A 12,206-nucleotide genomic window follows, 5' to 3' on the forward strand; every position below is an offset into this window, starting at 1 on the left:
AGATGTAGAGGGAAGGAGGGGGGGGGGGTTGTGGTAGGATTGTTTTTATTAAAAAAGTATTGCTTATTTGCTAAGGAATGGAAAAAATTGTCAATTTTTGAGTTATCTATATGGATCTGTAGGAAGTAAATATTTTAGTATTACGAAGTATTTTATATGTCCATTTTTTATCTTTTCGTTTATTATTTTACTAATATTGTAAATGGATTTAGATGGATGTATGTTAGAAGGTATCTATGGACCGGCTGTATGGATCTCGCTGAAATTTGTCATAAATGTAGAACATAGTCTGGAAGAACACATAGACTACTAATTAAGTTCTTTTATTCCTCTCAGACGAAGTTTTGAACAAAAGTTTGTTGTTTTCGGGAGTGTAATTTAACTGAAAACATGTTATTTCCAGGTACAAGCTTGTATTCTGAAGGACCGCAGTTTACAGGATACAGACAAAATGGAGCTTGTGATGTGTTTGATGGGCAACGCGAGTCCCGACAAATCTCTTGATACGGTAAGATTTCTGCACATTTCGATTCAAAACCAGAAAAGTAAAAGTTAAACGTCAAATTACAAACATGGCGGCTATTACGATTATTTTTTTTAAATTGTGTGATAAGTAATAAAAACAGCCAGTAAGAGAGAAATTTTTTAATACCACTTAAATTTTTTTAATTGTACACACATTTTAACGTTTTTTTCGCACACAAGTATTCTGAAAACAAAATCTTTGTTTAAAACATATTGTTATCTCTGTTTTGTCAAAGATAATGACAGAGATGACGATATGTTTTATACAGAGATTTAAAAACGGTAGGTAATGTTATTTAAGAAAAAGTGTTTGACTAAAAATTGTTTTGTCCTTCCAACTTTTAGTGAAGCGCAGTTTTTCTATGTTTACAGAACTTCGTATTTAACTGTTTTCTATTTTATTTCAGTGTTTGGGTCAAGTGAACAAATCGAATAACTCTGACAAGATAAAGCGTTGCGCTAGCGGGGAACAAGGCGACGCGTTACTCGCCTCCTATGGAGACAAGACTGATTTGGTGCAACGCCCTCTATCCTTCGTGCCCACTATTATTATAAATGAGGTCAGTATAGCTCAAGGTCATATTATTTGTGATTTATGTGGCTTTTTATCGATTCATCTTAATGCGAATGTTTGGATGGATGGATGTTAGAATGTACCTCCAGAACTGCTGCATGGAGCACGCTGAAATTTGGCATATAGTCTGGAAAGACACATAAAGTTTTCTTTTTAATTCCGCGCGGGCGACGTCGTGAGTGACAGTTAAATTGTATCAAAACATGATTTTGTTATGTTTGATTATTTGTGTAATAAAGATTTACACACAAAAGCGATGCCAGCCGATGATTTAGACTTGATCTATGGGGGAGGGGATTGCTTATTTACGAGAGAATAGAACTGTCTAGAAATTATCTAGTTTTTATTGAATTTAAAAGTATCTTAGTATGTCGAAATTGTTTTCATATACTTTACATTTCTTCGGTTCCGCTCGTCCCTAGCAAGACGCATGACATAACAGTGGTAGAGCCCGCTTCAACATGTTCGCAGGAATTGTCCCGGCTCGCCCGGTGTAATACCACGACCACACAGAAGATAGGCGTCAAGTGGAAGCTATTCCTACTACACTCTGATGAGTGTGCGTCCCGGAGACCTCATTTTCGCTCGTTTGCCACCTTATCATATAAAAAAAAATTGTACCGAGAAATTGAATACAAATTATATTTTTAACATCTCGTAAACTAAATAATATTAGGAACTTAAATCTAACTTCCACAGCCAGTTAGTACTCCCTTAATAACCAATTATCTGAATAAATATAGGCATTTGTATTCTATCCAATACATTAATTACTTTAATTCTTCTTCTAGAAATTTGATCAGGCGATCCAGGACCAGGCGGTCAACGACCTGCGCGGCGTGGTGTGTCGCGTCGCCGTCAACAAGCCTGCCATCTGTTGATGTAAGCTTGAAACTTAACAAGACGCACAGCTCTAGTTTCTCCCCAATAGATGGTGTTATTTACGTTTTCGTATTGATTTTTTTAACAATAAAAGTACAATTTTTAAAGTATTAGGAAACTATCATGGCTATGTAAAACGAGGCGTCATTTATTTTGTTATTTCAATATAGTTTTCTAATTGAATTTAAATTATACTTATAACTTGATTTCTACTTGTAAAAGTACAAGATATAATAATAATTTCAGTTTACAAATAATTTTGTACTCAATTTAAGACTTAGTTAAGACAATAATTTAGTTTTAAGACACTTTATAAGTTTATAAAATATAAAATTGTCAACTATTTATAGTTTTTTTTTTTATTAAAACCATTCTAATAATTACTGTATAAATAAAAATAATTTTATATACTATTTAATTACAATTCAATTTAAAAATACATGTCCACTTAGACTACTTTTATTTACATAGAAAAATAAATCTTATAAGTAATTTGCAAAAAAATAATTATATTACAGTAAATAAATTAATAAAAACAGACATAATTTTACATATATTAAAACCACAATTATAAATACAATCTTATATATAAAATTCTCATGTCATAATGTTAGATACCATCATCATCAGCTCGCTATACATCCCCACCGAGGGACTCGGAGCCTACCCTAAGTTAAGGGTGACTAGGCCATAGTCAACCACTGGACAAGTGCTGGTTGGTTGACTTCTTTCGAGTTAGTTACCATACTTCTTTAAAACAACTTGACAGATGTTTATGAAATTTTATATGCATGTTTAGTAGTTATGGGCAATGGCTACTATCTATTTTTTTATCCCAAATACATAATATAAAAATGAGTATAATTTATTTAATAATAAGCGAGAACCATTTATTTAATTTAATTATCAAATAAGGCTTATTATATAAAAAAACATTTACCCCTGACAGGGAAAATAACACAATGGCACAGACAATTAAAAACATAGACAAAAAAATATTCTTTATAAATAAAATCTTCTATTTCATTGTTTATTCTCGGCATTAAACATTTATAAGTTCGGAATGATAGACAAATATTTTTATTATAAAATATCAAATTATATTAGCTTTTTCCCGCCATTTTTTGAACATTGAAACATTTTCAAATTATCTATAACGTTTCTGAGCAAAAGAAACATTGTTAAAGGTAAATAATACAAATTAAATATTAAAAAAATATACATGATTACTTTGTAATTACCAGAAGAAAAATCTTAATTTGTCGCTTGTATTAGGAAGAAAATCCGAAAACGTGCCAATGTATTAACTCAACACTAGCCTTACTAAAATGTCGAGGTTCTTGTCCCCTAACTATTCAATCTGACACTTGACTTTGTAACGAAAGCACGTCATTCGCGACAATTAGAATCATTTGGCGCGAATGGCGCGTTTTCTTTACAAAGTCAAATGTCAGATTGATTAGTGAGTGGACATAGACATTGACATTTTAATAAGGCTAGTGTTGCGCCATTACATCGGTACGATGTCGGATTTTCTTTCCAACATTACCTACAGACACTAATACGTAATTTCATATAGTTAGATTACTTGCCTGGTAATTAAAAAAATAACCATTTAAAATAAGATTTAGTTCCCACAAATAACTATAAAGTTAACTTATTTAGAAAGTCTTACCTCTTTAGTTTTAGGCCGTTTATGTCTTCTCGGTTTAATTTTCCTCGCACTACACACAAGCACATGCTTCAATAAATACCGTTTAACACTTGAAACATAATCACATTTATCACATTTGAACATACACTTGTCACCGACACTTTCATGACACTTTAAATGGTACACGAGACTCATTTGATATTTCGCTTTGTACGAACATAAATGACATTTGAATCTCCTTGATTCTTTATGTCGTCTCATATGTCTCGTATACTGGACCTTGCTGGATGTTGTGAAGGCACACCTGTGGCACACTAACACTGCGGTCGAGTGCTCGATTGTGTGTGCCTTGTATTCAGATTTACTGGGCGTCCTGTAGTTACATTGTGGACAGAAGTACTGAAACATAAATTGTTTTAGATTTTATTATATTGGTACACTAGCTGTCGCCCGTTACTCTGTCTGCGCGGAATTATTCAAATTTTTCTCACCTTTTAAAACTTCCCTAGACCTCCACGATTTCAAGACCAAGATAAGATAAATCTGTTCAACCGTTCTCGAGTTTTAGCGAGACTAACGAACACCAATTGATTTTTATATATATAGATAAAAAAAACAATATACCTGATAAATTCCCCAGACATCTTTCCTATAAAAGGGATTAGGAGCTCGCCAGCGGGGGCGAAGTTTCGATGTCTTCGGCACCAACTTCACCAGCGGCACATCATCCTCGTCAGTTGCATCTGACACCTCCACTGTGTCAATATGGGGCTCTTCGATTATGACATCATCATCATCACTTGAAGTCAACAAGCTGATTGGATCTTCAGGTCTGAAAGTGAAACATCCTGTAGACAATAATGGGATATTTTGTCTAGTATTGTGCAATCTGTATTCTACTATCTCCTTATTCTTTTCCTTTCAACTCCGTCCTGGACATGCATATCGGATGCCTTTAGTCCTTATTTCCTTCCCATCATTTTACTTATAAGTCAGAGGGCGTCAATAAATTACGTGAGGTGTTTTTTTAAATTTTCTGCCCCTCCCCACCCTTGGTGAGATGTGAGATTTTATTCAACCCCCTCCCCCATCCCCAATCTCACTTGAGATTTTTCAAAATGTGAGTTTCTTACGTAAACGTCATTTATGGACGCCAGCTAAAGGATGGGAATTGGAAGTTGGTTTTCCGTATGATGCAAGGGAAGAGAAAATAATCTCTTTCTGTACACCCCCTCCTCTGTCGATTAAAGGCATCTGCAATTGCGGATCTATGTGAAGCAGGTACTTCGCCATTTTGGCGAATTGAAGTGAATATCTGCTCGTTTCTTACATTATATGTTAAAAATATAGTCCAATCCCTAACAGTTAAGTTCTCATCTTAATTAATCTACTTACTGTTCACCACAAGGTCCATTGTCATCTACATCTGACATCATCAGCTCATTCGGGTCCAATTCCACTTGCACACTCTCCAACAACATGAGACAGTCTTGCGGGCTGCCTGTGTCTCGGTTATTTTGTTCTAGAATATAGATTAATCAGAATTATTGCAGAAGGAGTAAAATTTGCATTAATTAAGTTGAAACAAAATGAGTTTTAAAGCCAACTGTATCCATTAAAGCCTGATTAGTGATAATATAACATTTATTCCAGCCATTCCGGGAACGTTGGTGGTTCAAGGGTTAACCAATTGACTTGTCTGCACGTCCTGGGTTCGAATCCCGTCATGTACTAATGTGTTTTACATATGTACATTTATCTTATGTTGTTAGTGTGAAGTAAAACATATTGATGCTGCACATATCTGTGAATGTCAAAGATATGTGTGAAACACACTGGACCAACATTCACTATCACATAGTTAACTTAGGGTAACGAGACCCTCAGTGGGGATGTATGAGCTGATGATGAAGTAAAGGATTAGTTTATTTTACCTTGATTTGCAGCAACTTCTATAAACACTGGGGGCGGTTCATTCTCTTGAGGTGGCAAATCTGTATTTTCTTGGCTAATCTCTTGCTTATTTTCTTCTGTCTGTACGTGTGACAGACTTTTATTCTTTATAGAGTAATAAGTCAACATATCTTCTATATCATTGTCCATTGTTACATTTGTATTTGAATTTAAATCAAATTGATTTATACTGAAATCACATAAATTAATTTAAAAAAAAAATACGACTAAAACACTCGGAGAATATGAATCAAATGATACCTTTTTTATCAAAAACAGTTCACAAAAAGGACATAAGTGAATGCCAAGTCTCAGATGATGTGGACAGAGTGAAGCGGAGACTGATTGGGAAAGCTGACTCAATCACTTTGTAGTATACAGTTAGGCAGAGAGAGAGAGGGAAAGGTTCACTTATTTACCCTATAGGAGTTAAAAATAGAATTGAAATATTGAAAATTCAGTTATTGTGGGTTTCTGAGACATGAGATAATGTGAAGGATGACTATTTTGGTCTCGGAAACCAAAGATTAATTGGGTACAAAACTATGTCACTTTTGAAATTCAAGGGATGATTTTTGTTTTCAAATATCTAAAGTTTACGATACTTTTCTATGATATTCTTTTGGTTATTTGGACTTTTGGCATTATTTTAACGATTTGATTTCAAAAAAAAAATCCATTTTTTTAACAATGACCCAGTTTGTTTTTTTTTATAGGAGAAGGGAGCAAACGAGTAACGAATCACTTAAAATTATTTGATCCAACTCCCATGGACATTTTTATCAGAAAAAAGCTCAAAGTTATACTAATAAAAATATTTACCTTTCCGGCAATTTTTTTGGGGATTCTTTTGTAGTCTGATGTTTACTAAGGGGTTCATCATCAGAAGATGTATCCTGTGCATCTGTTTCTTTCTTATCTTTTATTTCTTCCTTTCTTTCATCTCCATTTACATCTTCTATGCCATTCTTTATTTCTTCTGCTTTATTCCGCTTGAAGTTTACGATCTTTTGATTTTCTAAACTATCGTTATTTTCTTTATTAGCATTATCTTTTGTTATTTCATTTGGTTTTTGTTGTTCATTCTGTAATTAAAAAAATATTAAAACAGTGAACAGACTGTAAGAACTTTCAGTTTTATATAAACACATGATTAGCGGTCAGGGAACAATGAAAAAGTGTCCTATAACATGCCCGCGTGCACCAGCTACCTTCCTGTCAATATCCCGTCAACATCAGTCCACCTGTTCCGTAGATTCATCATCAGCTCACTATATGTCCCCACTGAGGAGCTCGGAACCTACCCAAAGGGTGACTACTATGTGTTGGTTAACTTCACATATATCTTTGAATTTCTTCTCAGATATGTGCAGCATCACAATGTTTTCCTTCACCGTAAGAACATAAGATAAATCTCCTTCAGCAGATTACATAGAACAAACGCTATAAATCGGTCAAGCCGTTTCGGAGGAGTATGGCAACGAAAATTCTGACACGAGAATTTTATATATAAGATTGAGATTATCAAAGTGGTTCAGTTGGAACCCCTACAGTCTCCAGCAGAGGAAATGAAGCAACAGTGTTGTCGACAAACCAGTAACATTTTAAAACATCTAAGAGAAAAAATCTTATATTTTATAGGTAAAGATTAAGAACTAACCTGTGATATAGGCACAACTTTAGGTTTTAACCTGACTTTACCGCGAACTACACCATAATCGTCCGGTCTGAAATGATCGCTGCATATCATAGAGTTGTAGGACGGCTTGCTGGTTAAATTCATAGCTTCAATCCATTTCTTACATTGAGTTCGGCTGTTAGGAAATCTGGAATAAACAAAAGACATAAGTATTCCTTATGCCTACATCCTCTCCTGACAAAATGATGAAATAATATTGAAAATACAGTTGAAACAAGATAAGTAAGATGTGAATAACCGAGAAACCTCTATAAGACAATGACTCTCCGTCTGGTCCCAATAGACAACCTTTGTAAAAGAGAAAAACCTCTATATAGGAGAAAAATATCCCCATTGCTTGGACTTTAGCTTATCCAGGATTGTAATGGAATAAATTTCTTTGAACTAAAACAAATTTACTTAATAAACAAACCGAAACAATTTTGTAAAATGAGATGTTAATCATATTTGAAGGAAGTCATGGGAATTTGATTGTAGGAGTAAAGTTTAGGTTCTTTAATTAACAATATTTATAAGAATTTTATATTATAGTAAGAAATTAAAACTCACCTGAAATAGACTACATCTTTGGCAATGCAACCTTCTACGCAGCATGATTTTGCCATGATCCTTATCCGTGATTCTGTAATGGCAATTGAAATCTTACTAATATTAAAAATACGAATATTTAGATGGATATTAGAAGGTATCTCCGGTACGGTTTAATGGATCTTGATGAATTTTGGCATAGATGTAGAACATAGTCTGGAAGAACACATAGACTACTAATTATTATTTTTTTAAATTTCGCGTGTATGGTTTCGGGAGTAACAGCAAGTTATTTACAAAGTTAATGTTTGTTTCAACTAAGAAGTAGTATACGAGATATTCTTATAATCCGATTTCACTCCGTTACACGTATCTTCCTTTCGCAAAATACATAAAAACTAACTATGTATAGATTTTATTAATTTATTAAACCAAAATGTTAAAATAATTTTCAATAATACTAAAACATCCGTACAAAATCATCAAGCGTCCTTATTCTGATGTTTCAAATAGGACAACACAAATTAGTCATTATTTCTATTGCATTAAGGTTCATTTCGCCACATCAACACGCTAATGTAACGATTTAACTTTCGAAGCGATTTTCAGAATAAGATGCGACAAAAATTATAATACGCTAATTAAAATGACACAAAACAGTCAACAACGTTGTCTTTCTATAAACGCATCTTAATAATATATTTGTTTTAAAAGAAATTTCGCGCGCAAATATATAAACAAGAATTTACGAACAAGTAAACTTACCTCGGTCTGTGTCGCTCAGAAATGAACCGCTAACATTTAATAACTAGAAATATAGTTTAAATTATTATATCTACAGGCCATGTTTATATTTACTGCAATTTAAATCGCTGAAATGTTTTTCTTTTTCAGAATAAACGTGATAAACAATTATCAACGAGTATCACAAATTATTAATTTGACATTTATTAATGTTGCCCGAAACAAACATTTAAATACTTCCCACCTGTGTTTCTTAAATAATAAATCGTTTTTATATTTTATTTCGCTTAATAAATTCTTCCACAGTAATTATCGTTTAAAAAATTACTATATTTGCAACTTTACCATTGCAAATACATCCGTGAACAGCAAGTTAAGAAATAACATAGGGTGAATTCGCCGTCCACGTATATGTTGCCAATTATATAAAAAATATTTACATTTCATTCAAACGGTCTATTCAAAACTAGTTGTCGCCCGCGAAGCCTTACGCGAATTAAAAAAAAACAATTCGTAGCCTACGTGTTCTTCCAGACTATGTTCAATACGTATGGCAAATTTTATTGAAATCCGTACAGTCCGTTCTAACATTCGCATATTAGTAAGATAAGCATCTTTTTAAAGTCGGCTAATAAACATAGGCAGATCTGAAGGTCATAAATCAATAAAACACATATAAAATAACTTTTATTACGAAATAATAATCTGTCAATTATATTATAGCTAAACCGCCATTGTCGCGTAAGACTTATTTCGATGTTTATGCGTTCTCAAATGTCGTAATAAGGAACGTTTTAGAATAAATGTGACATTACACAATTCACATTTATATCTTTTGATCTTAATATGCTTCACCTCTGTATGTTCTAATAGTTTCTGATATGTTGGTCGTTTACATTTACATATTGGGCACTTATATAACATATAGTTTAAATGTTGTCTTGCATGCTCTACCATACTATTTCTATGATAGAATTGACGACCACAATCATTACATTCGTAATTCATCTTCGTATTATGAATTATCATATGTGATTTTAATTGTGAACCATTATAAAATCCTACCGAACATATTGTACATTCGTAAGGTACGAACTTTGTATGCATTTTCCTCATATGAACACGTCTACCTTGATTTTTTGAGAATCCTTTACCGCAGTACAAACATTGGAATGTCTTAACACCTGTATGTATACTCATGTGTTCGTCATGATCTCTCTGTGTTTGATAATGTTTACCGCATTCAACACAATCTATACCAGGATTATGGTTATTTCTTATATGCCTATTAAGATCACATTTTTGTATAAATATTTCTTGGCATTTATTACATTTATATTGTTTCAAATAATGTGTTGTTATGTGGTTTTTATAGGACTTTCTTAAGCTAAATGTGAACGAACACTCAATGCATTTATAAGGGCCTGTATCCATATGTCTTACATTGTGTTGTATGTAATCATGGTGATTTGTGTACGCCACTTTACATTTCTTACATTTAAAGCAATGGTCCTCTGTATCATGCACTACCTTGTGGTTGATCAGTTCTAAATTAGTTTCAAATGTTTCACCGCAGAGGGCACATGTGAACACAACTCCTTGGGACTTGATGTGAAAGCGTGTGTGTTGCATTAATGCTCGCATTGTTTGGAATATATCACCGCATACTTCACAATAGTATGCTGAATATTTAGAATTATATAAATTTGATTTCGAACTTGTTTCTGGATGTGATCTGTTGTAACAAGTGTCTTCTAAGAATCTGCAACGAAACAATTATAAAGTATTGCTTTCGTAAATGTTACATTATTCAACTATATATTATTATTATTATTATTTATTTATTAAGACAGGCCAACAGCATACATATAAAAATAGCAGAAAAACAAAAATCACACAAACATTTTACATATGTATGCCAATAACAGGCATGCACAAATTTCGTTAGACACATTTTTATTTATACAATTTTATACACTTATATTATACTATAAGATGATCATTATATTTACGTGAATTAAAAAACAAACAGTGAATTAAATTGCTTTAGGTAGCAAAATTATAACTTTCACTTATTTTGTATCTATAGCCTAGATCAGTTTTCTAATAGCAAGGCTTAGGCAGAAGTAATGTATATTACTAATTACTATAATAAAAACATAATATTTCCTAGTTAATAATCTTACTAATATTATAAATGTGAAAGTTAAGATGGATAGATGTTTGTTTGATGATATCTCGCGAACAACTGTATGGATCTCTCTAAAATTTGGCATAGATGTAGAACATAGTCTGGAAGAACACATGGAATACACATTAAGTTTTTATTTTTTTAATGGAATGGCGGGCGACAGCTAGTAAATTAAACTTGTAAGAAACTTACTTCATACTTTTTCTTGGTTTGTATTCTTTGGTATTACTTTCTTGTAATTTACTTATATTGTTATTTGATCCCTTTAAATACGAATTAACAATGCAATCGTTACGGTTCAATATAATCTTCAGTTCTTTTAAATTATTATTATGGTTATCCTTTGTTCGCGGTGATATTAAGTCTGTAACATTTTCTTGCATTTTTCTATGTCGTTATTACTAATAAGATATAAAGAAAATATCTTCACAAATACAAACTAAAACTTTTCAAAAACTACGATCGGTTTTCAGTTGACGAAACTTTTTTGACATTGACACTTCCTTTCTTACTTTGGGCAGTGTGACCAGATTTAAATTGAATTGCTATTGAGGTCGTAATTTGCATGACGATTTACAAAAAGTTAAGGCAATTTAATAATCGATTTAGTTTACATATATTATTTATTATTCTGTTTATATTTGTTTACATCATTGCGCTTCGATTCATATTGAAAACCTGCTATCATAATATATTTTTCCTATGTTCTACCTACATCTATGCCAAATTTTAGTGATACATGCATCTGTTCTGGTGATATCTTCAGATAACCGATCCTTATCTTCGCATTTAAAATATTAGTAAGATAGTGCAAAATAAAAAAAAATAGGCTTAACTAATCTTTTATAATTTTATACATACAAAACATTCAGACAAATACATAACCTATTTTTAGAACTTGGTCAAAGATTAGTTATTTACGAACTAGTAGAAACAATTTTCCCTTATTATATTTACTCGAAAGCATTTATCTAGTAAAATTATTATATTTTATACAATGCAAACTGTTTTTATATTTTTTCTAAGTTAACATTTTTTATAATTTTAAAATATTTTTTGTGGAGTCAATATTTACACATACAAAAATATAAATGCTTTATCATGGTAGTTTACCTTACATCATACACATTCCATACAGATTTCACATACAATTTTTAGTCAAACTGTAATAACTAAGAAATATACCTATCACTTTCTAATCAAAGACAAAAATAGAGATGGCATATTACACTATTTTCACTTGTCCCTTTCATTTTTCTTAACATTTAATTCACCCTTACAGTGTCTATTGTCACTTGTCAGCTCTAGGAGACATAAAATGTGGGGTTGCCATATTGCAAGTCAGTACAAAATTACGTTACATACCTCAAAATGTACATAAGTAACTAATTACTTAACTGGATCAAACAATTTCACTTATTTTACACATTTCACTTCGTTTTACCAATCCCCACAC

The 12,206-nt window shown here is 32.2% G+C and overlaps 3 protein-coding genes across 4 annotated transcripts in view; 1 reads left to right on the plus strand and 2 right to left on the minus strand.

Moving 5' to 3' along the window:
• Window positions 1–2,326, plus strand: part of LOC106116481 (gamma-interferon-inducible lysosomal thiol reductase-like) — an 11,892-nt gene extending 9,566 nt beyond the window's left edge. The window contains 1 exon segment of one of the 2 annotated variants that reach the window (NM_001312306.1): window positions 1,891–2,322. In NM_001312306.1, coding sequence (NP_001299235.1) covers window positions 1,891–1,980 — 90 coding nt within the window. In that variant the 3' untranslated portion in view covers window positions 1,981–2,322. 2 annotated transcript variants of the gene reach the window in all.
• Window positions 2,327–3,454: 1,128 nt separating this feature from the next.
• LOC106115204 (RE1-silencing transcription factor) lies at window positions 3,455–8,746 on the minus strand. The gene is made up of 8 exons (XM_013308523.1): window positions 8,581–8,746; window positions 7,837–7,909; window positions 7,249–7,414; window positions 6,411–6,673; window positions 5,570–5,778; window positions 5,031–5,157; window positions 4,260–4,467; window positions 3,455–4,034 (listed from the first exon to the last, which is right to left on the minus strand). The coding sequence occupies exons 2-8, from the start codon at window positions 7,890–7,892 to the stop codon at window positions 3,639–3,641; spliced, it is 1,425 nt and encodes a 474-aa protein (XP_013163977.1). The 5' UTR covers window positions 7,893–7,909; window positions 8,581–8,746; the 3' UTR covers window positions 3,455–3,638.
• Window positions 8,747–9,229: 483 nt separating this feature from the next.
• On the minus strand, window positions 9,230–11,518 carry LOC106115239 (zinc finger protein OZF-like). The gene is made up of 2 exons (XM_013308566.1): window positions 10,943–11,518; window positions 9,230–10,321 (listed from the first exon to the last, which is right to left on the minus strand). Exons 1-2 carry the CDS (start codon window positions 11,131–11,133, stop codon window positions 9,283–9,285), a joined length of 1,230 nt encoding a protein of 409 aa, XP_013164020.1. The 5' UTR covers window positions 11,134–11,518; the 3' UTR covers window positions 9,230–9,282.
• Between the last annotated feature and the right edge of the window lie 688 nt (window positions 11,519–12,206).

The sequence above is a fragment of the Papilio xuthus genome, unplaced genomic scaffold, assembly GCF_000836235.2.
Source record: "Papilio xuthus unplaced genomic scaffold, Pxut_1.1 DF829660.1, whole genome shotgun sequence".
NCBI lineage: Eukaryota > Metazoa > Arthropoda > Insecta > Lepidoptera > Papilionidae > Papilio > Papilio xuthus.